The following is a 24,052-nucleotide window of genomic DNA, read 5'->3' on the forward strand; positions in this document are numbered from 1 at the left end:
AACCCGCCCAAGAAAGTCACTGCGGGGACACACCTGCAGGGACACACACACACCATACACACACACTGCAGAGACACACACATCACACACACACACTGCGGGGACACACACCACACCACACACAAAACACACCACACACACACACACTGCGGGGACACACATCACACAAAACACACACGCCACACCACACACACCCACACATACACTGCAGGGACACACACACCATACACGCACACAAAACACACCACACACACAACACACCACACAAACACACCCCGGGCAGCTAACAGTACGGAACGCCGCGTCAGCACGAGTTCCAGAACCTGGGCAGCACAGCAAGCAGCCTCTGAGCCCGGAGAACCGGAATGACGCTTCTCCACTCACCTGTTAGCGTGACCGGGGGAGAGGCCGCGGAGGGGGCGGGGGATGACGCCGCAGCACGCAGGCGCATGACGCCCCGCCTACCCGCCCAAGTCCTTCAAGCCCCTGGCCCCGCCCACCTCCGGAAATACAGCAGCCCTCACTCTCTCCCACCCGTCAGGCCACTGGCCCCGCCCTCTCCCGGACGTCAGGTCACTGGCCCCGCCCTCCCACGTCCGTCAGGTCACTGGCCCCGCCCTCTCTCAGCCGTCAGGCCACTGGCCTCGCCCTCTCTCAGCCGTCAGGACACTGGCCCCGCCCTCCCCCGTCCGTCAGGCCAGCGGCTCCGTTCAGTTCCCGACACCGCCTTGCCCGCCCGCCACGCCCTCCCTCAGCCGGTCGGCGGCTGGCCCCGCCCACCTCGCGGCCCCGCCCCGCCCCTCCCTGCCGGGCGGTCCTCGCTTCTTGGCCGGGGGCCTTGCCTCAACCTCGGCTTCGCCTCCCCGCCGAGGCGTAGCTGCGCGGGCTGCGAAGCTCCCGCGACCCAGAAACAGTCGGGCGCGGGCGGAGCGGCGGGGCTGTGTAGCTGCGCCATGGCCGCGTCGGCGTGGTGCTGCCTGCGTTGCTGCAGGGACGGCGGGACCGGCCACATTCCTCTCAAGGAGATGCCGGCCGTACAGCTGGACACGCAGCACATGGGTAAGGGCCTCTCGACCGGACCCAACGGCCCGTGGGGGCGGAGGGCAGGGGGGCGGGGACCACGTGACCACGCCGCCGCCCGGACACCCTGTGGCCTGGCTGGCTGCGGCCATCGGGCCCGGGGCCGTGCCCGCGTCCGAGGGAGGTGGACTCCATCTCCTCTTGAGCAGTCAGGTGTTCCCAGGTGAGGAACGCGGGGGCGCCCGCCATCCGTGCCCGGGTGTCGGGTGTCACCCAGCGTTTGCAGAATCCTGTCTTCAGCACTATTCACATATAGGCTGAAGCTTGTTCTGTACCTCACTTCCTGAAGCCCCAACAAGGCCGGTTGCAGGAGGCAGGAGTAGCACCTCGGGTCCTAACATACCACTCCCACTAAAATCTCCATGGCTGGACTCCTTAGTCACTGTTGGGATCGCTGTAATTTCATCTGACTCTCCTCTTGCCATCAGATCATGCGATTGCAAAATAGAACAGCGCCTTGCTTCTTCTCATCTACGTTTCTTTCCAGTTCCCAATGACTTAATAGTTTCTCATCCAACATTCCTCTCCCCCTCTTTAGCATCTTTTCCCACACACCATTACTTCACTTTTTAGAGCCCCCCGCCCATATATTTCCAAGCTTCTGGAATATTGTCCAGGCAGGAGAGATTTCCCGGTATAATTATTTCATTTCGAGTACTGCCTTTTTTGTGTGTATTATTACAATAAACTAATGTACTTTCGATTTCCCCAAGTACCTCACTGTCTAAAGGACAGTGTATTTGAGTAACGCATACATTCTTAATATGTATAGCAAAACTCTCTTCTGCCCAGATAATCCGCAATTCTGGGAACATTGCTCATGCTGTTTTCTATCGCAATACTATATGCAGTCATTGGTTAGTGTCTTGTACAATACCATTACAAATTTACAGTACTTTAATTCTTAAAGTCTCTAGCATCATACAGAATCTCAGTACTTAAATAAATACCTTTAATCTCTCTTTGTTTTCCAGACCATCTATTTTCCAGATGGTGTCTCTTGTAGTCTTGGCTGTCCTGGCACTGATCTGTAGACCAGGATGGCCTTGAACTCACAGAGATCTGCCAGCCACTGCCTCCCAAATGCTGGGACTACAGGTGTGCGCCACGGCTCTGCTGAATTCTTTCTTCCCCATCCCTCTAGGTGGTGAATGTTCAGAACTTGTACTTCCTTTCAGGAAGCATTTCTAGTTGATTTCCCATCACTGAACAAAAGTGGTGACTGAGGCACTGTTTTGTGATAACAGTAGAGGACTGTAGTGGACCTTCTAGCCCCTGCCCTGCTGTCTGTTCTGTCGCACTTTCCTCAGCTCTGGTCTCCGTCTTTAGAAAGAACTAATTAATGTGTTGTATCAATTTGCTGTTTCTGTCTCCAGGCCTATCTAGCACCCTCAGGTGCTGATTGTAGTACTGTGATAACAACTTCCAATTTCTTTCCTCCCACGGAAGCTTTTTCTTTCTTTTTTTTTTTTTTTTTTTTGGTTTTTCGAGACAGGGTTTCTCTGTGGTTTTGGAGCCTGTCCTGGAACTAGCTCTTGTAGACCAGGCTGGTCTCGAACTCACAGAGATCCGTCTGCCTCTGCCTCCCAAGTGCTGGGATTAAAGGCGTGCGCCACCACCGCCCGGCCGGAAGCTTTTTCTTAACTTGTCTTCCAGTAAATTCAGATTCTTCAAATGCAGAAAAGCTTGCTATGAGAACCACAATGAAAAGAAAGAGGAGTTTTGAACTAGGAGAATACTTCAAGCGTGAGTTGCTCTTAAGTCGGAAAGATGAGAAACAAATTGTATGCATTTGGATACGGAGAAGTTATATAACCTAAAGAATATATTTGGGTTTTTGTTTGTTTCAAGCTTGTTTTCCTTTTTGTTTGTTTGTTCGTTTGGTTTTGTTGTTGTTGCTGCTGCTGCTGCTACTGTTTTGTTTTTAAAGGGGGCAGACTCTCTATATTGCTCAAGTAAGTTGTTTCCAATTCCTGGGCTCAAGCCACCCTGCCAGCTCAGCCTTCCACATTCCAGGTATCTATGGCTACCTATGACTACCGGTGTGTACCGCTGTGTCCAACTTGATTGCTTTTTTTTTTAATTTTTATTTATTTTTATTAAGACAGGGTTTCTCTGTAGCTTTGGAGTCTGTCCTGGAACTAGCTCTTGTAGATTAGGCTGGCCTCGAACTCACAGAGATCCTCCTGCCTCTGCCTCCCGAGTGCTGGGATTAAAGGCGTGCGCCACCACCGCCCGGCCGTTTGTATATTTTCTAAAAACAAACACAGGTGGGGAGGTGTCAGGTGGCAAAGGCAGGCAGATCTCTGTGAGTTCGAGGCCAGCCTGGTCTACAAGAGCTAGTTCCAGGACAGGAACCAAAAAGCTACGGAGAAACCCTGTCTCAAAAAATCCAAAAAGAGGCGACGCGGCTTTCCTTCCCACAATCCCTCGCGCCCGTCCTTTCCAGCATGGGCCCGGCAGAATGGCTCCCGCAAAGAAGGGTGGCGAGAAGAAGAAGGGCCATTCTGCCATCAACGAGGTGGTGACCCGAGAATACACCATCAACATTCACAAGCGCATCCATGGCGTGGGCTTCAAGAAGCGTGCTCCTAGGGCACTCAAAGAAATCCGGAAATTTGCCATGAAGGAGATGGGGACTCCAGATGTGCGGATTGATACCAGGCTCAATAAAGCCGTCTGGGCCAAAGGAATAAGGAATGTTCCATATCGTATCCGGGTACGTTTGTCCAGAAAACGTAATGAGGATGAGGACTCACCAAACAAACTCTACACATTGGTAACTTACGTGCCTGTTACCACATTCAAAAATCTACAGTCAATGTGGATGAGAACTAACCTACTGAATCTCAAATAAAGTTGGAGAACTGCCTTCAAAAAAAAAAAAATCCAAAAAGAAAATATACAAAAGATGTTGTGTTACTTAAGGCCATTTTGGAGTTTTGTAAATATTCTCATTGGTTCTTTTAATTGTAAATTAGTCTTCTAGAAAAGCATGCCTTTCAAGGTATCTATTTTGAAGGGGACAGTATTTATTCTGGTTCTGTTTTCTTATTGTTGTTATTTATTTTGGCAACTTGAGACAGCTAAAGTTACTTGGGACAAGCTAAAGACCTTCAGCTGAGATTGCCTGTAGGCAAGTTTGTTGGTCGTCATCGTCCGTCCTTCCGTCCGTGTGTCCCCCCCCCACACTCTTTTTTTTTTTCTTGACCAGTGATTGTTGTGAATGGGCCCAGCCCATGGCAGGATGATATCAGCCCTGGGCAGGTTGTCCCAAGTTGCAAAAGAAAGCAAGTTGAGCAAACTGGTAGGAGCAGGCCAGTAAGCGGAGCTCCTCAAGCTCCGTGGCCTCTGCTTCAGTTCCTGTCTCCAGGTTCCTACCTGTCTTCCTTCTGTGTGGATTGGAAGGGTACTGTCCTAATACATGGAAGATTGTTAGACTTGGTGGCTTGTGCCTAAAACTGCTGAGTCATCTCTCCAGCTCAGAAATTGGGTTTTAACATTTTATAAACTGTGTGTGTGCATGTGTACATGGAGGTCAGAGCACTACTTACAGGAGTTAGCTTTTTCCTGCCGCGTGTGTTCCAGGGGTCGAACTCACGTCTCCTCAGGCTTTGTGGCAGGTGTTAGCCCTTAAAATTTTTAATGAAACAAATAAAAAAAATGTACTTAACCTTAACAGTGTCTGATCTTAGAAAGACCAGTTTAGACTGTTGTTAAGTAGGAACTCAGCCTTTTATTACTATTGTCTAGCTTTATTAGCCTCTTTTGGAGGAGTGCCACGTAGTCCTAATATTTGTATCTGCTTAGCTTGTGGCTTTATTACAGGTGAGGAGATATAATGGCCACAGACCTTGGGAGTCACCTGTATTAATGTTAAAGGATTTATCTTACACATAGGAATTGTGCCGGCTCTTCATGATCGCAGATGGGCTTGCTTTCCTAAGCTAAAATTCAGAACCAAAGTACTAGTAGGTCCACATTTCAAAAGCAGTATTTTTCTTGCCGTTATCTATGAAGTTGTTTGAGATGAAACTGAAATTTTCTCTGAAAATAAAGTGTGTTTAATGATGGTAAGATCTTATTTATGGTGGGGCTCTGTGGCACACATCTGTAATCCCGTTCAGGAGGGCGAGGAAGGGGAGTCAAAAGTCTGGAGAGACCCTATCTCAAAACAAACAAAACACGCTAACAGAAGCTCTCTTAGTGAATATGTCAAGATCCTGAAACTCAGTCCTGTTCAGTGTCAGCCATGTCAGCATGAAGCTGTCCTTCCATCATAGATGTCCTCACTCTGCTCACACTCGACCACTCTAGCCAGTATCAGACTGGCGGCTAGTGGCCGCTATGTGTAGACCTTCAGCTCTCTTGTAGTAGATTATCTTAATTCATTTGGTTAGAATTGAAAATTATACCAATATACTGTTTTTGGCTCAGTTTAAATGAAAATTGTTAAAGTCTGTTTATTGGTTAAAAATTAAATTAGTTTCCTTTTACTTATAAAATGTTTCTCATTTATTTATTTGGTGTGCATTTATGGGGGTGCATACGTGCCATGACTTGTATTTGAAATCCGAGGACACCTTCTGGGTGTCAATTCACCCTGTGGGTTCCTGAGATCAAACTCAGGTGGTCATCAGGCTTGGTGGCATAAGCTATCTCATTGACCCCTTACAAATAATTTAAATATTCAGCATAGTTTAGTTTTTTTGGAACAACTTAATTGAAAAAGACTCACTATAAATGAATAGTGTATATAATCAGTCTCTCAAAAAGTGGAAAATTAAGTATTTAAAATAATTTATCAATATTTGCCATATTTGAAAAGGCTTATACTGTTCCTGGTTTGTTGTTGTTGACTGAATTAGTGAACAGGGCCTGGGGCAATGGCTTCATGGGTAAAGTGCTTGCTGTGTTAGGACTCTCCAGCACCCACACAGAAAATTGGGTATGACAGTACATGCCTGTAATTGAGGCACTGATTGGCCAAAACGAGAAGGTCCAAGGACTCAGTGGTCAGCAGTCTAACCAATCTGTGACCTCCAGGTTCCATCTCCAAAAGTAGGGTGGGAAGCTATGGAGGTAGGCCTTTGACAATGACCTTTAGTAACCACACCTGTGGACTTACCTCCCTCTCACCACCCCCAGCCCCTTTTTTACATACACAGTACACATATTAACTGTGGTTGGTACCTGTGTTTTGTTTAGGAACAGATGTTGTCATTGTGAAAAATGGAAGAAGAATCTGTGGCACCGGAGGTTGTTTAGCCAGCGCACCTTTACATCAGAACAAAAGCTACTTTGAGTTCAAAATCCAGTCTACTGGTTAGTATGATTTATAATTGTACTTAACTATTAAAAGTCAGTTATTTTGCATATTAAAAATAATTTTGATTATGAAAAAATTCAAGAGATGATTAAGAAAAAGTCCTACTCTTATATACAGGGCCTAAGTCTTCCCTCTTTGTGATCTAAGTTAAATTAGCCAGTTTGCTAAGTTGTGACTTTGCAACACCCCACCCCAGGAGATAGCTTAAGAGGAAGATTTATTCCGTTCTTCATTTCTGAGGTTCATGGTCACTGGCTCTGTTGTTCCCAGTCATAGGAGACAGAAGACCCTGGGGGAAGGCTGCGGTGTTGCGGAGGTGCCCGCTCCATGAGAGCCCGGAACCAGTAACAACGCGAGAGTGGCGGGGCAGGACTCTGCAGAGTGTGCTCCCAGTAGTGTGCTCCTCCCAGACACACCCCACTGCCCACCTTCTGATGGTGCCAAGGGGCTAGCCCCTTGCTGAGAGCAGTCCCTCCCCCTGATTGAATCCACCAGCAGGGATCTATGTGGGCGTTGGGAGGGCCACCTCACATCTAACCACAGACTTCTCTTTTGCAGTCTTATGGAGTTTCTTGAATTGTATGGCAAGCCTGTATGACTGTTAGGGTCATAACAGTAGCAGTATTACATATGGGAGCTAGTGGGTTTTGTTTTTAGTAGAAGCCAGGGAGTCTTCATGGGCGAGGTCAGTGCAGAGCAAGAAGACTGTAATGATAACTGAGCCTGTTCCCTGGACAGCGCAGTGCTTCCGGAGCTGGGTTCTTAAAGTAGTTTCATACTGTTTGGTTTGGGTTTTTCGTTTTGTTTTGTTTTAAGTGAATGGCATAAGTCCAAGTCTGTCCACTGCTGTATTGTAAGATACCTCACTGGTTGTGGACTGTCCTCATTACTGTTGTCTTCCCAAATATATATTTTCTTCTGAAGAAGCAAATAGTGTTTGAGCCTTAAACCTAGGAAGAAATTAGATGTGGATTTTTCTGGGTTTTCTGTCAGAGACACTCCCCACAGTGCCATCCCTAGGACAGATGGGTTTTGGAGTGTTAGTAATCCTGTACCCGGTTCTGCTGGAGTAAGGAGGCTGCAGAATCCTGCCTGCAAATGTCGTGCAGATGTTGTCAGCTGCTGCCGTTCTCACTGTTGTCTCTTTGGGGAGAAGAATTATTCTTAGGTCTACGTATTTCTGATATCACGATAGTCAAATCCAGACATGTGTGCAACTTTCTGATGGAGTCAGACAATCTAGGAAGTGTTCACAGCATTGAATTCAAACCTCTTCCCATGTGTTTCTTCTGATTTTTCTTTTTTAATAAAAACTGAAAGGTAGCAGCTTGAGAAAAAGTCCCAGACACTAGATATTTTGTTTGTCTGGAGGAGAAATGCCCGCTCCTGGGGATACAGTCCGGTGGTAGAGCACTCACTAATGTATGTGAGGTGCTGGGTTTAGAGCCCCAGCATTGGGAAAATTATTTTGTCTTTTCTTCATGTTCAACCTTTGTGTTGTTTATAGCATGTGTACTTGTCACTCATTATAAATATAACTAAAAACAGTAACCTACCATTTCTCAGAAACAGCAGAGAGAGAAGAGAGAAAGAATAAGAGAGCGTGTTTTGCTAGGAATTGAGTCCAAGGCCAAGACTACCACAAAGCTGTACTCCCACCCCTACAATGCTTTAAAAATAATTAAGAGAAAATAGTAATGGTAATAACTAGCATTTTTTAAATATTGAGTGTGAGCTTTACTTGCTCATTAAAAACCAAAAACTTGTAACCTATCCTAAGTGCTGTGTTTGGGTATTCTTGTGTCTTTTCTTTACCTGTGTTCTAGCTACTCTTCTATTGTTGTTGAGAGACATCATGACCAAGGCAGCTTATAAAAGTAGGTAGTTAGTTGGGAACTTATAGTTTCAGAGTGGAGCATGGTGACAGGCAGGCAGGCAGTAGCTGAGATCTTACATCATATCCACAGGCAGGAGGCAAAGGCAGAGAAAAGGCCTGGTGTGGGCTTTTGAAACCTCAAAGCCTGCCCCCCAGTGACACACCTCCTCCAACAACGTCACATTCCAGGCCTTCTAAACTGCCTAAACAATCTACCAACTGCGGACTGAGCATTCAAATATGTGAGCCTGTAGGGCCCCTTCTTATTCCAACTACCACACCTTGTTAGTACTGTTAGAGCCAACAGAGACCTTAAGAACGTAGCCCAAGATAACATAGCTGTGATTGTTTAAACCTAAGCAGTACAACTCTTAGCCTCCTAGTCTACCCTTGGAGGACATTGTGTACTTTGCTATTATTGTGTGTGTATGATTCTGGTGGGCAGGTGAAAATCAGAGTTCAGCTTTATAGAACCCATGGGTCTTTCCTTCCACTTTCACTTGGGTTCTGAGGATAAAGTTAGGTTTTCAGGCTTATCATTTTCTCTGCTGAGCCATCAGGCTGGCCCTGCAATCTGCTTTTTAAAAGGTTTGTTTTACAAAACAAAACAAAACCAACAAAACAAACAAACAAACAAGGATATACCCTTAATTACTTAAGGATCAACCCCTAATTCCAGCACTCAGGGAGCCAAGCCAGGTAGTTCTCTGAATTCAAGACCAACTAACTTGCCGGGCGGTGGTGGCGCACGCCTTTAATCCCAGCACTTGGGAGGCAGAGGCAGGTGGATCTCTGTGAGTTCGAGACCAGCCTGGTCTACAAGAGCTAGTTCCAGGACAGGCTCCAAAACCACAGAGAAACCCTGTCTCGAAAAACCAAAAAAAAAAAAAAAAAAAAAAAAAACTTTAAAAAAAAAAAAAAAAGACCAACTAACTCAGTCAGTACGCTTGTAGTGAGCTCCAAGTTCAAGTCAGCCAGAGCTACATAAGTGAGACCTGACTGGAAGTGGGAGGGGGGTGAGGGGAGGAGGGAGAAGTAAAAGAGTTGCTATTCCCTTTTGAAATAACTTCAATGTTTGTGTTCTTCAGATTTGTGATGTATCTGACTTGTATTTTTAGGAATCTGGGGTATAGGTGTTGCAACTCAGAAAGTGAACTTGAACCAGATTCCTCTTGGCCGAGACATGCATAGTCTAGTGATGAGAAACGATGGAGCCCTGTACCACAACAACGAAGAAAAGAGCAGGCTGCCAGCCAACAGCCTTCCTCAGGAGGGCGATGTAGTGGTGAGTCTCCTGGTCGCGGTCCTGTCCTCGGTGAATGACTAAACTCGAGCTGTTTTGATTTTTATTTCAAAGCCCTGTGATTGGATCTAGTGAGATAGTGCCGTTTCCAGATAGATCGCTTGCCGAACACCGCTACCTCACTTCACTGTCCTGTCCTTGCTGGAATCGCTGGCACACCAGGACATGAGGGTTACTGACCCTATACTTCCATGTAGCAGGATCATTTACAGATTGGCTGCTAAACAGTGTCCTACTGTCGCAAACCTTGGCACATAATTGTAAAAGTTTTTCTGATCATATTACAGAATGTTAGGGTTTTTTTTGAGGAGGGGGTAGGGAGCAGGTTGGAGACCAGTTTTCTCTGTGTAACAGTCCTGGCTGTCCTGGAACTAGCTTTGTAGACCAGACTGGCCTCGAACTCACTGGTTCCTGCCTGTCTCTGCCTCCCAAGTGCTGGGACTAAAAGTGTGTGCCATCGCAGTTTCTCTGTGTAGCTCTGGAGTCTGTCCTGGTACTCACTCTGTAGACCAGGCTGGCCTCAAACTCACAGAGATCCACCTGCCTCTGCCTCCTGAGTGCTGGGATTAAAGGCATACGCCGCCCCCCTCCCGCTGCCCAGCTATGTTAGGTATTTTTAAGGCCAGAGGTCTCTCAAAGTATTTCACGTTTATTAATGTTAGTTTGAATGTTAATTGCCCCCATAAGCTCATAGGAGTGGCACTATTAGGAGGTGTAGCATTGTTGGGAGTAGGTGTGGTCTTGTTGCAGGAAGTGTGTCACGGTGGAGGCAGGCTTTGAGGTGTCTTACTTGCTCAAGCCATGCCCACTGTCTCATACAGCTTCTTGTTGCCTTTAGGTCAAGATGCAAGACTCTTAGCTCCAGTACCCTGTCTGCCTGCACACCACCTTGTCACACCATGATAATAGTGTATTAAACCTCTGAAAACATTAGCCAACCTAATTAAATGTTTTTACTTTATAGAGTTGCTATGGTCATGGTGTCTCTTTACAGCAACAAAAACCGTAACTAATACAGAACCATTAGAAATTGCAACATTTTACTGCAAATATTGATCTTTGTTAAATTTAATCTTGCTAAATGCCTCTACTTTTAGAACCTTTCAAAGAACTGCATTCAAAAATCCCAAGGTTTAGAACAGAACATGGTGACACACCCCTTTAATCCCAGCACTCAGGAGGCAGAGTCAGGGGCATCTCTATGAGTTTGAGGACAGCCCACCCTATATAGTGAGTTCCAGGACAACCAGGGTACATGATAAGACCTTGTCCAAAACACAGTCTCAAAGGTTTTTTTGTTTGTTTCAGTTTTGGTTGTTGTTGGTGCGAGTAGTTTTAGGAAGTTTCAGAACAGCCTGGCTTATATAGCAAGATTCTGTCTCAAAAGAGAAAAAAAAAAGGTTACCTGCTAAAGAAAAAGAAACAAAAGGCATAAGCTATCATAAAATCTACTTGTCTTTTTTTAAAGTAGTTGTATGCTGGTTAGTTTTTTGTTGTTTTGTCAACGTGGCACAAACCTGGATCATCTGGGAAGAGGAAACCACAGTTGAGGCTGTGCTATGGTGGTGCTCCAACACACGTGTTCCTGGGTCATGTATCGTATGCAATGCAAGCTGAGTGAGCCATGGGGAGCAAGCCAGTAAGCAGCACTCCTCCATACCTCTCTGTCTGTCCCTGCTGCATCTGCCTGCCCTGACTCCCGTCATGGTGCAGTGGAAGCTGTAAAATGAAATAAGCCCTTTCCTCCTCAAGTTGCCTTTGGTCACAGTGTTCATCAGAGCAATGGAAAGCAAACTAAGACTAGCTGATTTTGTATGTTAGGTCATTAGCAGATGTCCATAGTATGGAGCATCATAGAAATAATTTTTTGGGGTAGTGTCTCACTAGGCAGTCCTACCTAACTGGCCTGAAACTCATTGTGTGGACCAGGCTAGCCTAGAAATCACAGAAGTCCACCTGCCTCTCTCTGCCTTCGGAGTGCTGGCACACATCAAAGAAGTTTGCCACCATGCCCAGCTAACTGATTATTTCTTAAAAGAGAATTTTGTTGTCAGGTTGAGGCTGTCAAAGTAGTTATAATAAAAGATGAAATGGAAACATGTTTTCTTCCTTATGGTACTGAATTGATGCATATTTTGTCTTCCTGTACCATCTTATTCATTGAGATGACTGATACAACAAATGAACAGATCTAAGAATGCCACCTGTAGTCTGTCAACATTGTTATTAGACTGAGTTTTCATGCCCATTCTGATTTTTTTTTTTTGCTTTTTCGAGACAGGGTTTCTCTGTGGTTTTGGAGCCTGTTCTGGAACTAGCTCTGTAGACCAGGCTGGTCTCGAACTCACAGAGAACCGCCTGCCTCTGCCTCCCGAGTGCTGGGATTAAAGGCGTGCGCCACCACCGCCCGGCGCCCATTCTGATTTAAAAAGAAGACCTAAAACATTAAGTATATGCAGACTCACGAAAGCTGACCATTTCATCGTCCTGATCTGTACACTGCAGATGTTGAGCGTCGTCAACAGTGGCAGCAGAAGGAGCAATTGTAAGACAGGAAACTATTCTTGGGTTTTATGGGACAACTGTGACAGACGCAGACTTGGTTTTGATGTCACATAAGAAAAAGACCAGGTTTGAACAATACTTGAACTGAACTTGGCTGTAGGGGGTGGAGACTCTTACATCCTTCTCAGTTTTCTGAGTTTTGTTATCTGATAGTTGCCTGGTTCATAACTTAACTTGCAGTGGATTTTGGTGCCACAAGGTGGTGAAGGGTGCCTGAACTACAGTCCCATAAAGAGGATCACATCATTCTTTTTTTATGTAATTATGTTTTGATTTTTTTGAAAATGAGAACAGACCTCTTGACAAAAAAATTGACATGCATTTTCAGTGTTTTTAAACTAAAATGAAACAGAAGCTGTAACTAAGCCATAGTTTAAGGTAGGGTTGATGGCTCACACCTCTAACCACAGCACTGGAGGGACAGAGAGAAGAGGATCCCCAAACCCAAGGCCAGCCTAAGCTCTGCGTAGGGACTTCCGGGCCAGCCACAGCTCCTGGGTGAGACTGCCTGAAATCAATCATTCGGTGTGTATTTGTGTGTTTATTGAGAGAAGGTCTTATGTAGCCCAGGCTGGCCACAAACTTGCTCAGTAGCTACATAAGATGACTTTTAGCTTCTGAGAGACTGCCTCACCCCAAGTTCTAGACGTCCAGGTGTTCACTACCACACCCAGTTTTGGTGGTGCTGGGGATCAAACTTTGAGCTTTGGACAGACTGGAAAACTCTCTGCCAGCTGAGCTACATTCCCAGCTCTAAAGCCATTGTTTAACTCTAGCGTTGCTAAACTTGGAGTAATCCTTATAGCCCTCACTACACTGACTCTCCCGAACCTTTCTGACTTACCTAGAAAGGGAGGGAGTTAAGGCTAGGTACGCATCTATGAAGTCATTGTCCTAGAAAGCATCTGAGTCGCTCCGTCTTTATAGTTGGTCTATACCAACTTATCCAGAAATCCACAAAAGCGATCTGCTCCTTGGTTTTTTTGTCTGTTTGTTTTGTGGTTTATCAGTTGGAAGAGCTCTCTGGCCTCTATGCTTTCTTTTTAAAATATGGCTGTTATTGTTAAGTTGGGTCTCAAACCTCAGGTCTCACATACACTAGGCTGCCTCCCCAGACCATAGTGTTTCTATTCTTAATTTTTCAAGTCAAAGATTCGGTGTTGCCACTAGTTAGTAACTATAGGTTCAATATGTCTTATCTGAAATGCTTGACTAGAGGTCCAACTCCAGGGTTTTGTTTGATGTTGGGATTTTTATATATACACAGAGTTCTTGATATGACGGGACCCAAGGAAGGGTAAGCACGAAATCCACATATACTCAGCTGGGAGATAATTTGTACTATATATATACTTTTTGTTTTATTATGTGTCTGGGTGTTTTTCCTGCATGCATGTGCACATGTATATGCTTGGTACCCGTGGAGGCCAGAAGAGGGTGACAGATCCCCTGGACCTTGAGTTAAAGCTGCCAGCGTGGGTGCTGGGAACTAAACCCAGTCCTCTGCAAGAGCAGCTAGTGTGACCACTGAGCATCTCTGTAGCGTAAGGCGGTTTTTTAAAATTAACTAATTAATTAAATTAATTTAGAGGCAGGATCTCAATACGTAGCCCTGACTGTCCTGGAACTCAGATTCAGCTGCTTCTGCCTCCCAAGTACTGTGATTAAAGGTGTGCCCACCACACCCAGCCACTGTAAGGTTTTTCGAGCTTTATTTACATTGTGTTATGGGATTGCTAGCACGTCACATAGAGCTGGTGGCCGTCACAGGGCGACTTGCAGGAGTTCTCTCCTTCTACCGTTTGGTCCAAGATCAGATTCAGGTTCTGTGGCAAGTACGTTTCCCCTGCTGAGCCATTTTGGTGGCCTAATTTGCACAGTATTTTTTTATGCCCTTGTTTTGACTGTGATCCATCATATGAGATGAGTTTTGAAATTTTCCGTATGTTGTATAATAGTGTAGTCTTAGGACTCAGAAGGTTTCAGGTTTGGGAGCATTTCATATTTCTGACTAGGGATTCCAAATTGTACCAAGTTTTAAAGAAAAGTAGTATATGGCATGGTGAATAAGAGTGTCCTGAAGCCAACTTCAGGGGTCAAATCTCAGTTCTCCCACTTTCTAGCTGTGCAAGCCCAGGTGAGTTACTGCACTTCAGCTGCTCCATCTGTTACGTGGATCTCACTATCTTGTGAGCACTGAATGACTAAGTGTGAAATGCACGGCCAGTGCCTCACAGTGCAGCTGTCTCAAGTGACCTCCAGCACCTTATCAACACGCTTAATGTCACTTTGTAACTGTCATCAGTATATACAGCAGTGCCCTTTATCCTGGTGTTTAAAGTCTTTTAAACTGTTGTTTTTAACTGGATAGCCATCATCATTCATATTGAATTGTACATATTGGTTTTACCTTGAGACCAGAGTAAAAAGATAGAAATACATGATTTCTTAGAAACAGCTTGTCTGGGGGGACTTTGTGGGTAAGAGCACAGTTCCTAGTGCCTACATTGGGTGGCTTACAATTGCCTCTGACTCCAGCTCCAAGGGATTCAACACCCTTTTCTGGCCTCCTTGGATACCTACCTGCATGTGTGAACATTCACAACCAGAAACAAAAATAATAAAAAATATTTTAAGTTAAAAATGATTAAAGTTTAAAAAAATAAATAACATGTATTATTTCATCTCTTCATAGTTTGAAAAGATTGGCAGGTAGTCCCTAATGGGGAACAGTGTTTTCCCCATCAGATAAAATTCTAGAGAAAGACCAGGGTTTTCTTTATAATATAGTCTTAATGACATATGGACTTACTCTTTCTATTTAAATAATAAAACCCAGGTTATCCAAATATAATACTATAATTTAAACTCTTATATTTGTTTTACCTCTAACCGGAATTTTGCATTGTAAGCCTCCCTCCCCAATAATCACTAGTAATGTTTTAGTTAAAGTTGTCTGCCAGATTGTGAACCCTGATAAAAGCTTCTGTGACCCCACACTTAGTTTCTGTGTGCTTTAGCTTACTTGGGTTTCTGTGCAACGTTTATATCTTTATCCTTTAATTTTTTCCTTCATAGGGTATCACATATGACCATGTAGAATTAAATGTGTATTTGAATGGGAAAAACACGCATTGTCCAGCATCAGGTATACGAGGGACAGTGTATCCAGTTGTGTATGGTAAGCTAATATGTTACTCATCTATTAGTCGGTATATGTTACTTGTTATTTGGCTTTATGTTAATTTTGTAGTTTTCATTCAGAAGTCTGAACAAGTTGCTAATAAGGACATTTCATGTGGAATGTACTCAGGCCATTACATTATTTCTGCAGAATTAAAGATAATATTTATTCCATACATATATCATATATACATATGTACACACACTATATATATAGTTTGTTTTATTTTGTTTTTCAAGACAGGGTTTCTCTGTGCAACAGCCCATGCTAGAATTCACTTTGTAGACCAGGCTGACCTCAAACTCACAGAGATCTACCTGCCTTTGCCTCCCAAGTGCTGAGATTAAAGGTGTATACCACCACCCAGCTTTATTCCCTACACATTAGAAAGTTTGTTAAATATAGTGGTAGTTAACTACCCACAATCATGTCCCCTTTTATTATATCACTTGTTTGTTTGTTTTTAATTTCATGTGATCTGTGTTTTGACTGATTGTGTGTCTGTGCCCCACGTGTGCACAGGTGCTGGAGGACGCCAGAAGAATTGGAGTTACACATGACTGTGAGCTGCCAGCTGGGTGCTGGGAACTGAATGAACCCTGGTTCTCTGGAAGAACAGCTAGTGCTCTTAGCCACCGAGCCATCCCTCCAGCCACTTATGGTGTAGCTTTATGTTCTAGAAAGTTCAGACATCACTAAATTTACAAATCTTTTTCTACTAATTACTAGTGAAGATTTGATGACCAGGAAATGAAGTTAGAGCAGGTATTTTGAAATTAGGGAATTTTATATGAATTGAGCATTTCTTGTCTTTATAAAATTATCAAACATTATCACTCTTCTGAGAGAAATTTTAACTTAGAATGGTTTCTGATTAACTGCTTTGCTTTGATAGATGAGTAAGTATAAGATCTACCATTTCTGTATTGGTTCCTAAGAATCAGTCAGTGTACATGACTCTTAATTCCTTCAGTTTTTTATTATGCAAAATTTCAAACTTTCACAGAAGTAAAGGGAATATTATAATGAGCCCTAGGTACTTGATCACCCAACGGTTTCCTCCGCCCAGCACTTCTTTCCTTCCTTGGATTATTTTGAGGAATAAGTCAGACACATCATTTTGTTAGTAAGTATTTTATACTTATCTTTAAAATAAGGTCTTCAGGCAGGCAAGGTGGCATAAACCTTTAATCTCAGCACTTGGGAGGCAGAGGCAGATGGATCTATCTCTGAGTTCCAGACCAGCCAGAGACACAGGGAAACCCTGTCTCTTTGAAAAAATGTAACTAATGTCTTTATCATTTTATTCTGCTTTTATTACTTCTCTTGACAATTTCAGATCCATAAATATATGACTTTTATACCTGTGGTTTACTGTCTAAAATATTCCCTTAATTATGTAAGTTCTTAGATTTGGGTTATAATAAAAGCTATTATTAACCTTTTATAACAATGGTAGGCTAGTGTGTGAGAATGGGTGCAGTCGTGAGGATAAATATTTGATGATGACCAAAGCTGGTGATTTGCTTTTCAGTTGTGTCCCAGTAGTCTTTTCTTCTAAAAACTCATCTTCAGTGATTTTACCTTTTATATCTTTGTATGCAAAAAAGTATGTGTGCTTTCCTTTTTATACCTTGTTAATTTCATGTACATGTATGTGCATTTGATTATTTTTACTCCCCATTACCCTCTGTTGTCCCCTCCCACTGAGCCCTTTTTCCCAACAAGTCCACTTCCTCCTTTCATGACTTTTGTTCTGCTGCGGTTGTGACCCACTGAGTTTCATTAGGGTTGCTTACATAGCATGGGATGTGGGTTAGAATTTACCCGTGGAACACCTCTGAAGAATGCCTTCCCCTTCAGCATTCATTCACTCACTATTGGTAGCGCCTCACAGAGAGATGGGGGACTCATCTTAAGGATAACAGAATGCTTGAAAGTTTGCATATTGTCTTTCCACGGGGCCTTTTTAATCTCTGTATCCGTCCAAGTTACCCATGGCCCTGTGGCAAGACAATGGCATTCCACTGAGTACAGAAGGGTGCCACTGGGCATGGTGGCCCAAGCTTTAATCCTGGCGCGTGAGAGGTAGAGTCTGGAAGACCTCTCTGAGCTCAAGGCCAGCCTTATCTACATAATGAGTTTCAGAACAACCAGGACTACATAGAGAGAGACCCTGTCTCAGTGAGACAAAACAAAAGTTGTTTTTAAATTTAGTGTAAGTTAGTGTTCTTTCATTATTGAGTAAGCTTAAGAGAAATCTTTATTGATTTAAACACATTTAAATGTAGCTTAATATTTTAAATAAGTTAGCCTGAGAAATTAAAAAATGAATAGGTAATTAATATAGGTGAGTGTATGAAATAAAATTATTCAGAGCTGGAGAACTGACTCAGCTGTTCTCGAGGACAAGATTATGTTTCCAGCACGCACATTGGGTGGCTCACAGCTGCCTGTAACTGCAGTGTCACAGGGTCTGGTGCTATCTTCTGGACTCTGCAGGCATGGGCATGTGCACACACGCACACAATTTAGAATAATAAATCTTTCAAAATATAAAGTGCTCATGAAGCAAATTATTTTATGTAAAAAATATTTTATGGTTTGGGTTGAGGAATAAATCCAGTTAAACTAGATATTTTAATAGTCTGATGCTACTTACGGTAAAAATAGAACTAATTTCCCTTTGTCCTGCATCTTTTCTCATCCGTAATCCTAGAATAGTCTGCTTTCATTCTCTACTCTTATTTATTTATTGACGCAGGGTTTCTCTGTGTAGCCCTCACTGTCCTAACTCATTTTGTAGCCCAGGGTGTTCTCAAACTCACTATGTAGCTGAGGGTAACTTTGAACATATGATCTTCCTTCCTCCACCTCCTCAGTGCTGAGATTATAGGTATGTGTGCCACCACTCATGGACCCAGATCCAGGAGTTTGTACGCAAGAACTTTGCCAACTGAACCACAAGAAAATAATTATAATAAAATAAAGTAAAAAATTTAAAGTAGTACATCATCATATAAAATGGAGAAAAACAGACAAATAAAGACTTGAGATTATTGATATTTATAACTTTGAGAGATCATTATTATTGTTTATATTTAAGATGGTATGTCAGCCAGGTGCTGCCTTTAATTCCAGCACTTGAAAGCCAGAGGCAGGGAGATCTCTGTGAGTTTGAGGCTGGCCTGGTCTACAGAGTTCCAGGACAGCAGGATAGCCAGGACTGGTTCACAGTGAAACCATGTCTCAAAAAATAAAAACAAAACAAAAAATAAACAAAAAGGGAGAGAGTAAGAATTAGTGAGAAAGATGGAATCTTACCACATTGCCTCAGATGTCCTCTCAGGAGATCCTCCTGCCTCAGCTTTTCACATAGTTGAGACTGCAGACATATACCGCCATATGTGGCTAGGATCATTATTAATAATGTTTTGATAACCTCCTTTGTATGTTTTGTCAGATTTTGTTGTGGATATTTGTTGTGATAAGAGCGGCGGGGCTGCTTCCCACCGCCACCCGGCTAGCTTTACCCGAAATAATTACACGGAAACTGTATTCTTTTGATCACTGCCTGGCTCATTAGTTCCAGCCTCTTATTGGCTAGCTCTTACATATTGATCTAACCCATTTCTAATATTCTGTGTAGTACCACGAGCTGGCTTACCAGGGAGAATCTTAACCTGCGTCTGTCTGGAGTGGGAGAATCATGGCGACTCCTGACTCAGCTTCTTTCTCCCAGCATTCTGTTCTGTTTACTCCGCCTACCTAATTTTCTGTCCTATCAAAGGGCCCAAGGCAGTTTCTTTATTACTTAACCAATGAAACAACAGATAGAAAGATGACCCACCTCCATCATTTCCCCTTTTTCTGTTTAAACAAAAAAGAAAGGCGTTCACTTTGACATAGTAAAATTACATATAACAAAACAGTTATCAAGCAAGAATTACAGTTACAATATTTATATCTATTTTATCCTTTATCATAACTAAGGAAAACTATAACTATAACTAACCATTCTTCAACTCCATCAAAGACTCCAGAAGGATATAATATTACCTAAGCAAACAAGAGATCCAAAACTCTAGAAATGACAGAGACATCTTGCTGCCTGTACAGTCACCCAAAGTTCTTTTGTACCGTTGGGGCATCCATCTTCAGCCTTCAGGCCCGTAGTATCCAGCAGACATTTTCATCAAGCAGGAAATTCCAAAGACAGTTCAGTTACTTTTTGCTGTGTCCTGCAGAATGTCTTGCAGACTCTTTTATGAGTCAGGAACCCCGAAAAACCATCTCACCTTTAGGCAAGTTCAGCAGTCCTCTTTCTGCAGGTTCTCTGTGTCCAGTTTATGCAGTAGTCCAGGCAAGAGCAGTTTCTTGCTCAAATGGCTATCAAACTCCATAAGGATCCTCTTCGATGCCCATCTTCAAAGTAGATTGGTACTGCCAGGAGCAGACGTGTCTCATTGTCATGAAAAGCCCTAAGTTATTAAAACATTAAATGCCATGTTCTGTAGTCTTTGAAAGATATGAAGAATGCCTAATTGAAATATATCTCTATATATCTAGAAAATCTAACTAACGTGACTACAAGCTTGACTATTATTTATGATTATCCATTAGCAACCTATATTTCCTAATTATACATTACATTTTTAAATGAACTACACAATCACAATACCTTACTCAAGATCAGAAATACATATACATATAACAAAATTGACCTTAAAATCTATACCAATGCAAATTATTCATATCTATATCATATCCCCCTTTAAATGTAAAAGAATATTCATAAACAATATTTGGGAATATGGGCGCAGTTTTTTCTCTCCAAACTGCTTCCTGCTGAATGGGGGAGTTGTATTCAGATCTTTCATGGTGTAACCTGTGTGTCAGGGTCATCTCAGTCGGCAGTTGAATGAAGTAATTTTCTGAAGGTGTTCACAGCAACCTTTCAGGAGGGCGTGGTCTATCATACCACATTGGGATAGAAGCAATTAACAGGGTCTCGTCCTCTGTGAAAACAAAAGAAGACCCTCTCCAAAGCATCATATCCTTAGACCCATATTCTGAAATCATAATACCCTTATATCCATTCTGGTTTAGCTTGGCAGCCCATATAATGAAATGTCTCTCTGTACTTAGCTCCTTCACAGTCAAAAATTTTAAAGAAAACACAATAATACAAAGAATCCAGACTCTCTGTGAATTTTCCATTTTTACGTGGCTTATTTTTCTTTATTTCTTTTAATCTATAACTATCTGTACTCTGTCTCTTTAAAGACTTTACCCTTTTTTTAAGACATTAACTTTATTCTTTATATATTTTTTTCTCTCTCTCAAGCCTACGTACATTCATCCAACAGTGTCTGAATCTGTTCCATTGTGAATCTGTAATTTTTTTACTATCCAGGAGCACTTTGTTTTGTGCTTTTAAATCGCTAAGCGCTTAAGAATCTAAGCTGTGACATTCCTAGGTCAAAAACAGGTACTGCCTGCTTGCCCCGCCCAGTCCAACATGGCGGAGCTGCTCGTGCCTCTGATTCTTGCACATTGCACCAGTAGAGTGGTGGAGCTGCTTGTGCCTCTGAGCCGCAGCACAAAATGACTTCCTTTTAGGCACACAGTGAATCTAGTTGCCATCAAACAAATCGTAGCACTTTATTCCAAATGATCCATTCAAAAGCTCTGTCTCCCGCAGGAGCCAGACAGAGATCGCAATGGCGGCACAGCCCAGAAAGCCGGCATTTTAAAACAGCCAGTTTTTTCCTGCTGCTGAGTCAGGACAATTTCTTTGCGGCACGCAACCCACAAACAGCACAAAACTGTCTTGAATTCTCTCTCTCTCCTTTTTAAGCCCTCTCAGGTTTTACGTGGAGTTCATTAGCACGTTGGGTGCCACTCTGTTGAAATAAGAGCGGCAGGGCTGCGTCCCCGGCACCCAGCCGCCCGCATGGCTAGCTTATGCCCCGAAATAATTACATGGAAACTGTATTCTTTTGATCACTGCCTGGCCCATTAGTTCCACCCTCTTATTGGCTAGCTCTTACATATTGATCTAACCCATTTCTAATATTCTGTGTAGTACCACGAGCTGGCTTACCAGGGAGAATCTTAACTTGCGTCTGGAGTGGGAGAATCATGGCGACTCCTGACTCAGCTTCTTTCTCCCAGCATTCTGTTCTGTTTACTCCGCCTACCTAATTTTCTGTCCTATCAAAGGGCCCAAGGCAGTTTCTTTATTACTTAACCAATGAAACAACAGATAGAAAGATGACCCACCTCCATCAGATATTCTTACCTAAAGATTTTGCAATTCAAGGCCAGCTAGATGGCTCAGCAAATGAAAGCATTTGTTGCCAACCCTGCCAGTTAAGTTAGATCCTCAGGACCCATATGCTGCAAGGACAAACTTGACTCCTGCAAGTTGTCCCCTGACCTGTGAGAGCGTACCATGTCATGCTCACACACACAGTAAAACATGACTACCCAGATGGCAGGTGTATTTACACTTATTGACAATTAATATGATATTAAGAATTGCATAGATGGTTCAGGGGTTAAGAACACTAGCTGCTCTTGCTAGAACCTGGGTTTAGTTCCCAGCATCTAAATGGAAACTCACAGCCATCTGTAACTCCAGTTCCAGGGGATCCAGTGCCTTCTTCTGGCTTCCTCAGGCACCAGGCATACACAGTGGTACACAGACATACATGTAAGCCATGCACATAAAAATATTTTAAAAATTAAAATATTATAACATTAGAAAATAGTTTATAATTAAATTGTTTTGTGGTGCTGGAACTCAGAAATGTTGCTAAGCAGGTGCTTTATCACTGGGTTACATCCCTGCCTGAAAACAGTGTATTGTATAACTTTGTGTGCATTTGAATGTACTTCTAACTTAGTTTCTTTCTTTTTCTCTCTTCTAGTTGATGACAGTGCAATTCTGGATTGCCAGTTCAGTGAATTTTATCATACTCCTCCACCAGGTTTTGAAAAAATATTATTTGAGCAGCAGATCTTCTGAATGTGTTTGTTTTCAAAACTGGCACTTCTGCACAACCACACAGCGCTTGCCACTTAATAAAGCTTTCCCTGACCTAGAGAGGGGAACTCATCCTGAAAATCGCTCCTTCTTACTGTTGTCTGAGGAACCCGTGTCTTCATTATACCATGCTGAAGTTTGATTTGCAATATCTAGGCATTGTGAAATCAACATTTGGGGCCACTTATTTAATCTTATTTAAACTAATAAACCATGGGTTTGGTTAACAGTATTACATGGTAACATGTATATAAATATTTAAAGGGAATTTTTCTTATATAAAGTATTTGTCTGACAGTGATGTGTAATTGAGTGGTTTTTTTTTTGCATTCTGAACTTGAATCATCACATCCGTAAGCCAATAATTTTGTGTCTCCTTGTCCTTTTTGATGAATTGAACTGGCAGGAACTTATATACCTGGCAGCTTAGTTTCGCTAATATGTTTCCTCTGTTCATGGACCGCTTTTCTTAAAACATAAACTGCTTCTTTTGCTATGTTATATATATATATCACTGTTCTCTGTTGCCGTTTTGAAAGGTGAGAGACTAGTTATTAGACCATCAAGTGAGTAAGTTGTGGTTAATTATGTGTAGTACACTGGCCAACATTTACAAGATTTATGATGCTTTAAACCTAAATGAGCCAGGTGTTGTGGCACACAGCACTTGGGAGACAGGCAGGCAGGTATCTGAATTGAGGATAGCCCGGTCTGTATAGTGAGTATGAGTACCAGGACAACCAGGGCTATATGTAGGGAGACTCTGTCAAAAAAAAAATCTAATTGTATGTTTGCTGTAAGGAATAATAAACACTTATTAAGTATTATTCAGTATTGTATTTAAAACATTCTCTGTTTTGTTAATTACATGGTAATAATTTTAGAAGTTTTGGGATAACTGAGTTCTGATGACGTCCCTGTCCTTTAGTTAACACGCTGACGGAACTAACCACATCTTCAGGGACATCCTTTGTCTCAGATAAGCACAGTCAGGATGCATCACCACAAGTGGTAAGGCACATGGGTGTGGGACAATGAACACACAGGTGCTAGAATGTAGAGAGCAGGTGCCCAATCTCCTGCCCTCTGTTGAGTTTTTTAAAGCCTTGGGGCTCTGGTGGTCCACCCACCTTACACAAAGGGCAGGTCATCATACTGATTTTCTGAGAGCCTGTAACTAGTGGATGGTTGCATAAAACGCATTCATTGTCGGACACTTAATAAACATAGCTGCCTTAGCTGTGAAGCAGTGGTTTTCATGGTGTCGCAGACCAGCAGGATCAGCTGGGGACCTCGTTAGAATAGGGGACATTCTCATAACCAACCTAGACTCCTGAAGCAGAGATTTAGGGGTGGCATTCAGGAATCTGTTCATACTAGATTTGAGAGAGATTACATGTTCTAGGATTTAAAGTAGGCTGGTTTGTTTTTATCCCAGAAGCTACTGAGTTACAAACAATGCATATTTCTTATTTGGTAGACAAACATTTGATAATGTATTTTGTAAACATATATTTACTAATCCCACATTTTACCTCTGAAGATATATAGGATTCAGATTGGAGTTCCTTTATTCATTTTCATCTGACTTTCTGTTTTATGAATTTTGATTCACAAAACAAAAACCAAAAGACATGTTTAGCTGGATATAGTGGTACAAGACA

The 24,052-nt window shown here is 42.8% G+C and overlaps 2 protein-coding genes across 2 annotated transcripts; both read left to right on the forward strand.

Annotated features, from left to right (window-relative positions):
- The first annotated feature begins 802 nt into the window (after positions 1 to 802).
- Positions 803 to 22,620, forward strand: Spryd7 (SPRY domain containing 7). The gene is made up of 5 exons (XM_057786839.1): positions 803 to 1,059; positions 6,289 to 6,405; positions 9,404 to 9,570; positions 15,232 to 15,334; positions 22,273 to 22,620. The coding sequence occupies exons 1-5, from the start codon at positions 954 to 956 to the stop codon at positions 22,368 to 22,370; spliced, it is 591 nt and encodes a 196-aa protein (XP_057642822.1). The 5' UTR covers positions 803 to 953; the 3' UTR covers positions 22,371 to 22,620.
- Positions 3,511 to 3,937, forward strand: LOC130885193 (60S ribosomal protein L31-like). Its single transcript, XM_057786644.1, has one exon. The coding sequence runs from the start codon at positions 3,545 to 3,547 to the stop codon at positions 3,935 to 3,937; it is 393 nt and encodes a 130-aa protein (XP_057642627.1). The 5' UTR covers positions 3,511 to 3,544.
- Positions 22,621 to 24,052: the final 1,432 nt, after the last annotated feature.

This window comes from Chionomys nivalis, chromosome 12 (assembly GCF_950005125.1).
Source record: "Chionomys nivalis chromosome 12, mChiNiv1.1, whole genome shotgun sequence".
Taxonomy (NCBI): domain Eukaryota; kingdom Metazoa; phylum Chordata; class Mammalia; order Rodentia; family Cricetidae; genus Chionomys; species Chionomys nivalis.

Excerpts from the sequence above, each read along its gene's own strand:
- LOC130885193 (XM_057786644.1), top strand. The coding sequence starts at position 3,545 with ATGGCTCCCGCAAAGAAGGGTGGCGAGAAGAAGAAGGGCCATTCTGCC.
- Spryd7 (XM_057786839.1), top strand. The coding sequence starts at position 954 with ATGGCCGCGTCGGCGTGGTGCTGCCTGCGTTGCTGCAGGGACGGCGGG. Across the intron at positions 1,060-6,288 it reads GCTGGACACGCAGCACATGG|GAACAGATGTTGTCATTGTG; the intron begins GTAAGGGCCTCT and ends TGTTTTGTTTAG. Across the intron at positions 6,406-9,403 it reads GTTCAAAATCCAGTCTACTG|GAATCTGGGGTATAGGTGTT; the intron begins GTTAGTATGATT and ends TTGTATTTTTAG.